The sequence below is a fragment of the Sinocyclocheilus grahami genome, unplaced genomic scaffold (genome assembly GCF_001515645.1).
Source record: "Sinocyclocheilus grahami isolate Dianchi unplaced genomic scaffold, SAMN03320097.WGS_v1.1 scaffold115.1, whole genome shotgun sequence".
Taxonomy (NCBI): Eukaryota; Metazoa; Chordata; class Actinopteri; order Cypriniformes; family Cyprinidae; genus Sinocyclocheilus; species Sinocyclocheilus grahami.
In genome coordinates, this window is record NW_015505294.1 from 1,092,889 (window position 1) to 1,106,261 (window position 13,373).

A 13,373-nucleotide genomic window follows, 5' to 3' on the forward strand; every position below is an offset into this window, starting at 1 on the left:
GTCTCAAAACCAAAGAGATATTCTTTATCAAAGTTAAGACTCTGCCACGCCCCCCTAAAACGGCTCGTTCTAACACGCCCCCACATATCTACCTCACTATGTGGAAATATTAGCATAATGCGCCCAAATGTGCACGTAAAGAAAGAAGGCGTGGCTTCAGTAACCGCAGTTAGTGTTGAAGCAGCATGTCAGGGAGACGCTGTGTGTTTCTAGGCGAAAGCAAAAGCACTTTATTTGGCCTTCCAGAAGTAGATGCATTTAGGAATCTTTAAGATCACTTACAACAATGACCCCTTTAATTGTATTTGTGTTCAGCAGGCTATGATGAGCGCTGTAATGCTTGATAATAACCAACGCAGCAGCTTTGAGGGAAATGCAATGGCGACATCTTCTGGACGATTCTGGCGGCATGATATTAACTCGTGTTTGCTCGGTGTACGCCCGTCCGTGCAAAGTTCTTAACGTATGTACTACACTGAAAACATGCTTGGAGGGCTATACAATCATAATTATTCTAAATAAAGATTTATGACAGGCCCAAATTGCACTGACTGTCCAACAAACCGCAGCAGCTCTACTGTTACTGTACACTGCCATACACTGACAGCGGCGAGAGTTACAGGTCTGTCACCGACATCGCTTAGACTCTGGTAAGACCTGGTCTCACTCCAATTCTGTGTTTAATATGTGTTAGAAACAAGGATTTGCTGTTATATCGTGCATAAGGAAATGGTATACACGCAGCTCTCTATTTGCAATTTGACTACACATGTAGCCTACTGTACACAGCAAACTGTACATGTAAATATAATGATCGCAGAAGTCAAACTAAGTGTTATATAGTCACCTGCATTTCCATGCTAATATGTTATCGTTAGGGATATAAATCAAGAAGGGGTGTGTAGTCATTGACAATACAATGTCATTCTTTACAACTAAGTTAGCTAGCTAGACAGCATTTTAGGGCATTTGACCTCAGAAACGGCTGTTTTGACATGCTCACTAAATTATTGGACACAGTGATGTTCAAAATGCCTAGAAAGGTTGTTCAACAGGTTTTCAGGGGGGGGAAAAAAAGAAAAAAAAATGCTGCCTAGGTAGACTGTGAGACACAATGATGCCCACAATGTTGTCTAGGTAGGCAGCTCAATAGGTTTTGAGCCACATCCTCATAAAATTGCAGGGTATCATGACTCATCTTTAGTTTAACTGTCAGATGTGTTGTGTAGGCATGATAGGAAGTATATTTTTGACTGTGTACCACCGTGTTTGAGGACTCTCTCTCAACACACAGAGGACAGTTCTGAAAAGAAAAAGGTGAGTAGATACATGCAAGCCTTAAGATTTCTAAATGTAGCCTATTATTTTCATTCTTTAATTTTTTTTTTAAAGATTAAAGTACATTTGCAGTTTGACTATTTCAAGGACGCAGTTGCCTTGAGATAAAAAATAAAAAAAAAGGCTTTTGAGAAACAACCCTGCTAAAGTTAAGACCTTTATAATTTTATATGTACAGAGGTACATATTTATGTATATATCCATGGCCACAAATTAATACATTGTATTAAATAACTCATGATAATATTTGTTTTTATATCTGTTCACATGTCATGTACAGGGCTTATATTTATGTGCTGTCTTTGATGAATATGCTCACTTTTTTTAAACTATGCAAGAGTTCATGATTATTATTTATTTTTTATTTAATGCATTTCTTTCACATGGCAGCTTGTTCGTCTGTGCTTGTTTTGCTGTTGGAATATTTGATCCTACAATTCAGAATTTTTTTCTTGCAGTTGAGTTTATATCTCACAATTTTGACTTTTTTTCTCAGAATTCTAAAATGACGTATCTCAGAATTGCCCGATATAAACTCAGAATTGCCCGATATAAACTCAGAATTGCCCGATATAAACTCAGAATTGTAAGATATACTATATTAGTATAGAAAAGAGTCTATTGAAAATACAAGTCCTTTGAAATTGCTGGGAAATTTTGTGGCATCAGTAATGTTGCGTAATAGGATATTGCTCATTATATTGAACAATGAAGGTGTGTCATTATAAAATAGTCAAACTCAGAATTGTGAGATATAGGCTAAACTCAGAATTGTGAGATATAGGCTAAACTCAGAATTGTGAGATATAGGCTAAACTCAGAATTGCGATATGTAAACTCCATAGCAGAAAGTGTAAAATTTAATCATAAAAAATATATATTTTTAACATAAATGTACCTATATCCATTCTTTATTATGCACTGTGGTCGTTGCAAAGATTATTTTTGGCTATAACTTGTTTACATATTTCCCTTCTCTGGTTTCCTTACAGAATCACACACCATGGCAGGCCAACTACACCCACCGCTGCTGCTGTCCAGGCAGTGCTGCAGAGTCTTCTCTGTCATTAACTCACAAATTCACACCAGCTCAGGGCTGGCCACTAAGGACCACTACAAAGTTCTCGTGCTTGGTGGTGGGAGCGGTGGCATAACGATGGCCGCACGTATGAAAAGAAAGGTCGGCGCACAAAACGTTGGCATCGTGGAGCCTAGTGAGGTATGCTGCAGCAGAGCATTTATAGCTGAACTGCCCCTTTAAGAGACCCCTATTGTGCCTGGCTGTTCTTGAGGTGTCACGCACGTCACATGCTGGGATTCAGGTTTAACAAGTTCCTGTTTAGTGTTCACTGAAGGGACATGTACAATAACTGTTCAAATGTTTTGGGGTCTGAATGATCATGTGACACACCCCAAACTTTTGAATTTTTGAGGTACATTATTTAAAAACCTTTGCACTGTTTCCTCAATGTTCAACATTACATCGAATGCACTTTTGAGTCCAGGTGCATTACTATCAGCCGATATGGACGTTAGTTGGTGCAGGGGCCAAAAGTGTCGCATCTTCTGGACGATCAACAGCGAGTGTGATTCCATCAGGGGTGACATGGGTCAAGTCCAAAGTGGCAGAATTTGATCCTAAGAACAACACTGTCCACACAGACTCTGGGAAAAAGGTATTTAGATTGATAGTTAGCAATTAATGTGTCTCAGAGTGTCATGTGTTGTGAAAGAGTAGTGCTTTTCTGCATAGCATTAGTATTGAAAAAGAGTCTATTGAAAAGAGAAATCCTTTGAAATTGCTGGGAAATTTTGTGGCGTCAGTAATGTTGCGTAATAGGATATTGCTCATTATATTGAACAATGAAGGTGTGTCATTATAAAATAGTCATTGCTGATATGAAGTAACATGAACATGTTGCAGAATTTAAAGGAACATCATGTTATTATTGTTAAATTGCCACATGATCTGGAACGCTCACTTTAATCAAACTTAACCCAGCTTTAGTATTTTTTATCATGTAACTGTTAACTTCTTTTCTTCTCTCAGATTTCCTACGATTATCTGATTGTAGCTCTTGGCCTTGAGCTGCATTATGAAAAGGTATGTTATGAATGTCATTAATAGACTAAACCTTAACTGTATGTAGTGAATGCTTTGACTGGGAGAAGCATTTTTGGCTCCTGTAGTTTTATTATTAACACAGCTTGGGTGTGGTGTTATTTCCGCATCAGTCCAGAGGAAGTGTCCAATCTGAATGTACACTCTTAAAAATAAAGGTGCTTCAAAAGGTTCTTCAAGCGATGCCATAGAAGAACCATTTTTGGTTCCACAAAGAAGCATTCAGTCAAAGGTTCTTTAAAGAACCATCTCTTTCTTACCTTTTTAGAATCTGAAGAACCTTCTTTCGCCACAAAGAACCTTTTGTGAAACAGAAAGGTTCTTCAGATGTTAAAGGTTCTTTATGGAACCATTTAGACAAAAAGGTTCTTCTATCTATGGTATCGTGAAGCACCTTTATTTTTTTCTATAGTTAAATAACATTTAAAACTTTATTCTTTATGGTCATACCTGACATGACACTACATGCAAAGAAATATTTAACAGTATCTGTTTTCAAAGAGTGAAATGTGGAACAAGATAACTCTGAATGACAGTTTTTCTGTCGCTTTGGTGCATTTCTCAAATCAGAAATGAAATTCTCAAAACTACTTGTTCAACCTCCATATCATCTAGTCACTTGTGCACATCATATGTGCACGTTTCTCTTTCTTTTGAACAAGTTGCGATTGCTTTGGTACATTCATGCAACTGATTATGTAAATTTGTCTGCGGTTTCCTACATTATCAGTTGTTATTGTCATGTTGCTCAAAATCTATTATATAGTTCTCTGTGCAATAGTCTTACCCCTCAAAACATCTATTCATTAGTTCATCATATAAGTCATTCAATACAAAATGATTGATCTAGTTGTCATAAACTGTCAAGCATATTTTCTACACTTTTCTAATAGACTTTTTGTAAATTCGCCATGAACTGTGCAAGTGAATCTTGACTTTCACTAATGAAGAGAATGTAGATCAACCAATGACAAACCAGTTCTCTGAAATAGCTCAAAGGTGCATCTCATGAACCTTCAATTGGAAAGCATATATCAGTGTTTCTCAACCCTGGTCCTGGGCGCCCCCCCAGCACTGCACATTTTGTGTGCCTCCCTAATCAAACACACCTGATTCAACTCATTAGCTCATTAAAAGAAACTCCAGGACCTGAAATGGGTGTCAGATAAGGGAGACATACAAAATGTGCAGTGTTGGGGGGCGCTCAGGACCAGGGTTGAGAAACATTGGCATATATAGACAGATGACAACACAAGAGTTACAAATTCTGACAATGGAGTTTCTAATTGTGTATTTTCGCCTTTGTGCCCAGTTTTCTTTTTCTTTTCTGTATCACAATGACATTATGTGTGTGTGTTTTGTCAGACCACTAGTAAAAGTGTAACTATTCAGTCTCTTTCAATCAATATCCCACATACAGTACTTTTGAAATGGATATATGGCATACAGAAGTGCAGCCTTTTACAGTAACTGTCATCCAAAATGTTGCCATAGTTTACAGCAGGTAATAATAACAGAGTGCAGTGTTATATTGACAACATGACTAAGCATTTTGACTGTCTTGTTTGTGAACAATGACACAAGGACTTTTCATTCTGATGGCACTGATATGTTTATTGATATAAATATTACTTTTTGTACTAAAGATTTTGACTAAGTTACAGGCTTTTGCAGGTAATCCATTGTGTGGTGCTGTTTGTATTAATTGTTTTGAGAAATGCCCATACTTCTTTGCAAATATTAAGGATGCACCAAAGCGACTGAGAAAAACTGTAATAAAAACCAAAGTTAAAAATGATCCTGACTTAACAATTTCTTGTGTGAGGTTTGATGAGATTTTCTTCTCAAAGTTGTCAATCTAATTGATTTCATTCTGCTGATTACAGATCAAGGGCCTGCCTGAAGGGTTCGAACATCCCAAAATCGGTTCAAACTACTCTGTGAAAACAGTGGAAAAGACATGGAATGCCTTGAAGAACTTTAAGGAGGGCAATGCTTTGTTCACCTTCCCAAACACTCCCGTCAAATGTGGAGGAGCTCCTCAGAAAATCATGTACCTCTCTGATGCCTTCCTGAGAAAGGTTCATTCTTAATCTTTGAAATCCCCCAAAATTTGTTACAATCATGATTTTATGTATAAATATACTGTAATATGTACATAAATAATCACCTTTTATTTATACACTTACAAAAATATAATGTTGTTACTATATTTTTGGACATGTATGATAGTAAAACCATGATTCTTGGACAAATACCATGATAAAACCATGTTTTTGGCCATATATCATGGTGACACCAAGTATTTTGGATATGTATCATGACAATACTGTGTACTGTGGACACAAACAAGTGGTAATACCATGGTAATACCATGTTTTTTGGCCATATATCATGGTAACACCATTTATTTTGTACATATGCGTACCATGGTAATACCTACATTTTGTGGACTGAAATCAATGTTTTTGAGAAACGAAGGTAATAACGTTTTTGGGGCATATGTCATGGTAACACCATCTATTTTGGACATGTACTATGGTAATACCATATTTTATACATTAAAAGAGTAATACCATGTTTTTGGCCACATATCATGATAAAACAATATACCATGGTAATACCATATTTTGTGGACCGAAATAAAGGTAATACCATGTTTTGGCCATATATCATGGTAACACCAATGTGTTTTGTATAATGGCAATACCATGTTTTGTTCACATGAACAAGGGTAATTGCATGTTAATTGGGCATATATCATGGTAAAACCATGTTTTTGTTTGTGTACCATGGTAATACCATGAAATTACTCAAAGTAGCTTGGAGTACCATGTAAATACCATGGTGAATATGGTAATCATTCAGTACCAAAATATTAACATGGTACTACCACAGTACATTTACAACTCAATAATACTGAAAAGAGATGACAATATTTATTAAACAATGTTTTTTTAAATTTTTTATTTTAGACCGGAAAAAGGTCCAAAGCCAACATTATTTATAACACCCCCTTACCAAAGCTTTTTGGGGTCAAGAAATACGCTGATGCCTTGTGGGAGATTGTGAAGAAGCGGGACCTTAACATAAACCTCAGGCACAACCTCATCGAGGTCAGGGCTGACAAACAGGAAGCCGTTTTTGAGAATCTGGACAAACCTGGGGAGACAGAGGTTTACAAGGTAGCTGTTGTTAAATTACACAAAAACATCTTTAGTTCTGTTAAGCAGTAGTTTGAGTGTCTCACGTACCCTTCGTGTTGGTCATAGTATGAGATGATCCACGTCACCCCTCCGATGGGACCTCCTGCAGTGCTGAAAGGCTCCTCGCTAGACGATGCGGCCGGCTGGCTGGATGTAAATAAGAACACTCTTCAGCATAAGACTTACGCCAATGTATTTGGTATCGGAGACTGCACCAATCTACCCACGGCCAAAACGGCAGCAGCTGTAGGTAAAACACTGAAAAAACGTAGCGAGGTATCTCACTATGGGAAACGCCCCAGGCGTGATAGACTATGGAAGCACTAATTACACCACGTCTGTCCGAAGGACGGACCAATTACATCTCATGACAAGGAGCCCACCCCCGAAAATGGTATTCTAAGCACGCTCTTCCCCCGTGTTATGCGAGTAGGGAAGCTTGGTGAGATACCTAGCTCTGTTCTCAGAGAACCGGGGTTACACAAGTAACCTAACGTTCTCTTTCAAACAATCACTCGGTATCTCACTATGGGAATGATATAGCCAACTCCCGAAACGCATGCTTTCTGAAGCCGCCGAACAGACCCGGCAAGAACGAAAGATAACCTTTCAATTCTCCAAAGAGCCAACATTGAGAACTGCATGAGCCATAGAACGTGACATCCAGACGGTAAAATCTGATAAATGTATGAGGGGAAGCCCAGCTTGCCACTACACAAATATCTCCTACTGAAATCCCCTTAAACAATGCCCAAGAGGTAGCCATACCCCTTGTTGAATGAGCCCTTAAGCCCGCTGGGGAATGAAGACCCATAGATGTATAGGCCAATTCAATCGCCTCCACCATCCAATGGGAAAGGCACTGTGAGGAGTCTGGCTTACCCTTACATTGAGTGGCCCATGATACGTTGAATGAGCCCTTAAGCCCGCTGGGGAATGAAGACCCATAGATGTGTAGGCCAATTCAATCGCCTCCACCATCCAATGGGAAAGGCGCTGTGAGGAGATCGGCTTTCCCTTACATTGAGTGGCCCATGAAACGAATAACTGATCATTCTTCCTGAACGATCGTGTCTTGTTTACATAATAGCGTTACGCTTGTACAGGACACAAAGTGTGCAATTTCCGCTCCTCCTCTGAAGAAAAAGGAGGGGGTAAAAGGCACGCAACTCCAAACAGAGCAGCTTAATATCAACACTCTCCAGAGGTTAAAATGGGGCCCGAGTTAAAGCATTCAGAACCATGGACAAGTCCCATGACGGGACCAGATGCTTAGATACTGGTCTCAAACACTTCACCCCCTTCATAAAACGGCATATAAGAGGGTGCCGTCCAACGGAGACTCCCTCGAAGCCTACATGACACGCCGAAATAGCAGGCAGGTAAACTTTAATAGAAAACACTCTCCCATTGTTCATTAAGCTTTGTAAAAAGCAAAGTACATTGCTCACCGCGCACTGAAAAAGAATAACTCCTTTACGAGTACACCAGTCCTCAAACACACACCATTTAAGGCCATATAGTGAGTGCGTAGATGGAGCTCTAGCACTCTGGAGAGTGTTTATAACCTCCTGCGGAAGCCCGAGTGCGTATAAATTTAACCCTTCACGGGCCAGACCCAAAGATCGACTCGTTCCGGGTGTGGGTGAAATATCTGCCCTCCCGCTTGAGACAGCAGGTCCCGGCGCAACGGGAGCGGCCAGGGTTCTCCTTGAAGGAGCTGGACAATCTCTGCCAGCCACAGCCTCCCTGGCCAACGAGGGGCTATCAGAAGGAGAGATAATCCATTTTCTCTTACTCTTTCCAGGGTGGGAGAAATTAGACTCAGCGGAGGGAATGCGTAAAAGCAACACGTGCGCCGCGCCCCAGACAATCAGTTTGCACGCTAGATTGTGCAGTTGCAACGAATGCGTTCCCCCTTGGTGATTGATAAATGCCACCACCGTTGTGTTGTCTGTTCTTACCAGAATATGAAACCCTTCCAAGAATGGGAGAAAATGTTTCAGGTCCAGAAAGACTGCCATCAACTTCAACATATTTATGTGAAGTCTGCGAAGCTGGGGCGTCCAGCGACCGTTTACCGATCTGCCCTGAAAAACAGCCCCCCATCCGAGATGCATCCGTTGTCACTACTTTTATCAGACACATGCTCCCCAAGGGAGCCCCTGTCTGGAATAAACAGGGATCTCTCCACTGATGAAGAGCCATCACGCACTCCGCGTGTATTCTCACTCTGTACGTGAGGTGCCGACGAGGACACATATGTCTCGCTGCTACCCATAGCTGGAAGTCTCTCATTTTCAGCAAACCTAGCGGGACCACGGACAGCGATGAAGCCATCATGCCCAAAAGGCGGAGACAGGTCCTGAACGATACCAAATGTCCCTTGCAAAACTGTGCCAGGCACTGATAAAACGCCATTATCCTCCTTTCCAAGAGCATAGCACAGTATGCCACAGAGTCTATTCATAAGCCCAGATACTCTATCTCCTGAGATGGAATCAGCTGGCTTTTGGCATAGTTGATTCAGTCGTTTTCCACCATTAAACAGTGGTTACTTCCCCATTAATTGAGCTGATTTTCATGGTGAGAGAGCTGTTAATGCTTGTTTTATTGAAATAAGAATAATCTGTGACTATAATCTTCTACAGCTGCGCAGTCTGCAGTACTTGACCGAACTGTCAGCAGAATTCTGAAGAAACAGACACCGGATAAGATAGTAAGTATGTTTAAGGATAAACATTAATGTGGTTTACCACTGTTTGCTCCTCCAACCTTATTTCCTGTGTTGCCTGAGTGTGCACCACCAGGGGGCGTAGTGCTAACAAAACAATTTCTGTGTTTGGAATGAAATAAGCCAGTGATATTTTTTGGAATAAGTGATATTTTAATAATTAGTCAAGATAGAGACTGCAAAAACAAATTTGGCTGACATTCTGGTTCATTTCTCACACTGTAAAGGGAAAATTAAGTCCAGTGCATTGTGGGATAGTTTTCCACACAGGGTACTCAGCGTGTTGTATACTGAACAGTTTTGGCATATTTGGTACTGTGGGTCATGTGGTTGTCCTACACATACTGAACATATTAAAAGTATGCACATTATGCATGCCTATTACAGAAATAGTGCAAGTAACATGGTGGCATGCTGTTCCAAAATAGCTGTTTTCTTTATATAACTACACAAAAAAGTAGCAAGTACATTCAAATGTACGTAAATAATACATACATTCATTCATTCATTAAATTACAGATATATACTAATAAATATTTAAAATTTCATCTTTCAAAATAAGCAAAATATTACACATTGAATAATAATCTCTAATATTAAATAGTAATTGTTTTGTGTATGTTGCAGTATGATGGCTACACCTCCTGCCCACTGGTTACAAGCTACAACACAGTGATCTTGGCAGAATTTGATTATGACGGGCAGCCGCTGGAGACCTTCCCTGTGGACCAGAGCAAAGAGAGCAGGATCATGTACCACATGAAAGCTGATTTCATGCCTCTTTTGTATTGGCATGGACTTCTCAAGTGAGTCCCGATCATGTACTGATTTCATAACTTTCTGATTACAAGCCTGATATTAATTTTTTCTCTTCCTATTTTGTTTTTCTTCCTCAAATTAAGGGGACTTTGGGGAGGCCCAGGACCATACCGCACCATCATGCATTTGGGAATGAAATAGAACAAACTTTTATTTAGGAACAAAGCAAAAATGTATTCTTTCTCATTATCAACAAGTTTCTCTTAGATGGTGCTTGATTTACTCGAGTGAATATCCAGAGATGCCTGCTTTTAAATATAGTTTGCTAGTTTTGTATAATTTCCCATTACAGCGCTATGTAATAATTCTGGCTCTGGCATAATTGTTGGCAGGCAGGCAGGCCCCAAGAAGCCGTATAATTCCATATACGTAGTAAGGTTTCACAGAATAAAACAGAGAAAATAAAGTGTAATGATATTAATAAAAACAGTATTCTTCCAGCAAACAATGTAGTTCCTCAGAATCAGTTGTGGTTGCAATACTAAATGACTAAATGTAAAAAAGTGGTTGCCGAGCAACACACAGAAGTAAACAAAGGTGTATGTTTGTAGTAGAGCCCGACCGATATTATCGGCCGATATGAGCCTGTTGTCGATATATCGGTATCTGCGAATATGCCGCCGATATGAATTTTTTTTTAACAGAATATAACTCAGATAAAATGCTTGAAATTGAATAATTGATTTGTTAAATCAAATAAAAATTAGTGTGTCAGATTGGTCGAGACGCTACAATGGTGTAATTACTTAGTTTGTAATTACAGTACTTAGTCCATTGTTTGCTACTGGCGACCTGGATGAAACGCTTTTGAAGCTTAAAGGCCCGTTCACACCAAGCACGATAACTATAAAGATAACGATAAAGATATAGTTCTAAAAATCGTTCTCAATATTAAAGAAGAGCATAGTTCACACCATAACTATAACGATAACGATACAGAGGAACGATATCGTTGTGATCACTTTCAACTAGTGAAACAGATAGACAGGATAAAACACTGACAGCCAATCAGAATCCATCCTGCTGTAATGACCTCGAGTATTTAAAGCGACAGATGCACGTGCACTTAGAATAAACAGACGATATAATTCGCTGGTGTGGACGCTAATATCGTTATCTTTATAGTTATCGTTCTTGGTGTGAACGGGGCTTAAGTCTATGGAAAACCATTGAAACTTTGAACGGCCATATCTCCGTAACGGCTCTGTAACGGGGCTGACGAGACGTGAGACGTGTGGATCCATCTGCAGGCTTTATTTAAGCAGAAGACAGAGACGTGGTAAACAGGCAGGGTCAGAACAATGGCAAACAGGTATATGGCGGGCAAAACACAAGAATAGTCCCAGGGCTAGCGTAGGTCACCGATCAGCAGACAGAATCACAAGGGCAAGACGAGAGGGAGAAATCCAGGAAAACAGGCAAAGATCAGATACCGCAGAAACAGGCAAGGCAAAACAAGGAAAACACAGAGACTCGGAAAGGGGGTACAGGCTAAACAATACTCAGCAGAGAAATGTGGTTAGAGTGGGTGTTATATAGTGAATGAGGTCATTAGAAACAGCTGTGTGCAATGAGTGCAATCAGGGCAGTGTGCAAATTGTGCAAAGAATGATGGGAAATGTAGTCCGGGGTGCTATGCAACAGTTTGTGTAGTGCGGAAATCCAAGAAAACAGGCAAAGATCAAAAACCGCAAAAACAGGCAAGGCAAGACAAGGAAACCACGGAGACTCGGAAAGGGGTACAGGCTAAACAATACTCAGCAGAGAAATGTGGTTAGAGTGGGTGTTATATAGTGAATGAGGTAATTAGAAACAGCTGTGTGCAATGAGTGCAATCAGGGCAGTGTGCAAATTGTGCAAAGAATGATGGGAAATGTAGTCCGGGGTGCTATGCAACAGTTTGTGTAGTGCGAGAGTCAATGAAATGGAAAGGGTGACCTCTGGTGGTGAATAAACAGAAGTCCATGGACTGAATTCGTGACAGGCACGGCGAATCCGCACCAAATTCGGGGGATCCCTTCAGCTCGAGGAACCCTCTTGAACACGAGTGTACGTCTAGAGGCCCGCTTTCGAATGAGACCACCCCCCGCGTCGACAGCCCCCGGGGTTCGGGAGTTACGGGTGGTTAAATTGCTTCTTTTCCATTTTGCATGTACTTGTACTTTTACTTTCAATACTTAAGTACGTTTAAGATTTTAAAAATACTGTTCATACTTAAGTACAATAAATATCACACTTTAAGACTTTTACTCAAGTTATATTCTAAACGGTGACTTCAACTTCTATTTTCTCGTACGATATCTGTATTTTACTTGAGTATGGCTTTCAGGTACTTTATTCACAACTGCTTTTTATTCATCAAAGAATCCTGATAAAAATATTGCAGTTTCCAAAAAAAAATATTTGGCAGCACAACTGTTGCCAACATTGATAATTCTAATAATAATTCTGAAGGATCATGTGACACTTTATTCTGGAGTAATGGCTGATGGAAATTCAGCTTTGCATCACAGAAATAAATTATATTTTAAAGGATATTAAAATAGAAACCATTATTTTATATTTTGCAAGATTACTGTTTTTTTCTGTATTTTTGATCAAATAAATATAGATAGATAGACAGACAGACAGACAGGTAGGTAGATAGATAGACAGACAGACAGACAGACAGACAGATAGACAGACAGACAGACAGGTAGATAGATAGACAGACAGACAGACAGACAAACAGGTACATAGATAGATAGACAGACAGACAGACAGACAGGTAGATAGATAGATAGATAGATAGATAGATAGATAGATAGATAGATAGATAGATAGATACAGACAGAGAGGTAGATAGATAGACAGACAGACAGAAAGGTAGATAGACAGACAGACAGACAGACAGACAGACAGATAGATAGATAGATAGATAGATAGATAGATAGACAGACAGACAGACAGACAGATAGATAGATAGACAGACAGGTAGATAGATAGACAGACAGACAGACAGGTAGATAGATAGACAGACAGGTAGATAGATAGATAGACAGACAGGTAGATAGATAGATAGACAGGCAGACAGGTAGATAGATAGACAGGCAGACAGACAGATAGAGAGACAGACAGACAGACAGACAGACAGACAGACAGACAGACAGACAGA

The 13,373-nt window shown here is 39.7% G+C and overlaps 1 protein-coding gene across 4 annotated transcripts; it reads left to right on the forward strand.

Annotated features, from left to right (window-relative positions):
- The first annotated feature begins 559 nt into the window (after positions 1-559).
- LOC107589329 (sulfide:quinone oxidoreductase, mitochondrial-like) lies at positions 560-10,614 on the forward strand. Of its 4 annotated transcripts, none has more exons than XM_016277740.1 (10): positions 560-650; positions 2,331-2,557; positions 2,844-3,014; positions 3,389-3,442; positions 5,347-5,541; positions 6,436-6,645; positions 6,733-6,916; positions 9,318-9,385; positions 10,028-10,206; positions 10,303-10,614. In XM_016277740.1, the coding sequence occupies exons 2-10, from the start codon at positions 2,342-2,344 to the stop codon at positions 10,358-10,360; spliced, it is 1,335 nt and encodes a 444-aa protein (XP_016133226.1). In that variant the 5' UTR covers positions 560-650; positions 2,331-2,341; the 3' UTR covers positions 10,361-10,614. The 4 variants fall into 4 exon arrangements, with proteins under 4 accessions (XP_016133226.1, XP_016133225.1, XP_016133227.1 ...); XM_016277739.1 differs by lacking the exon at positions 560-650 and adding an exon at positions 1,222-1,317 and having other exon boundaries at positions 10,303-10,613; XM_016277741.1 differs by lacking the exons at positions 560-650; positions 2,844-3,014 and adding an exon at positions 1,222-1,317 and having other exon boundaries at positions 10,303-10,611.
- Positions 10,615-13,373: the final 2,759 nt, after the last annotated feature.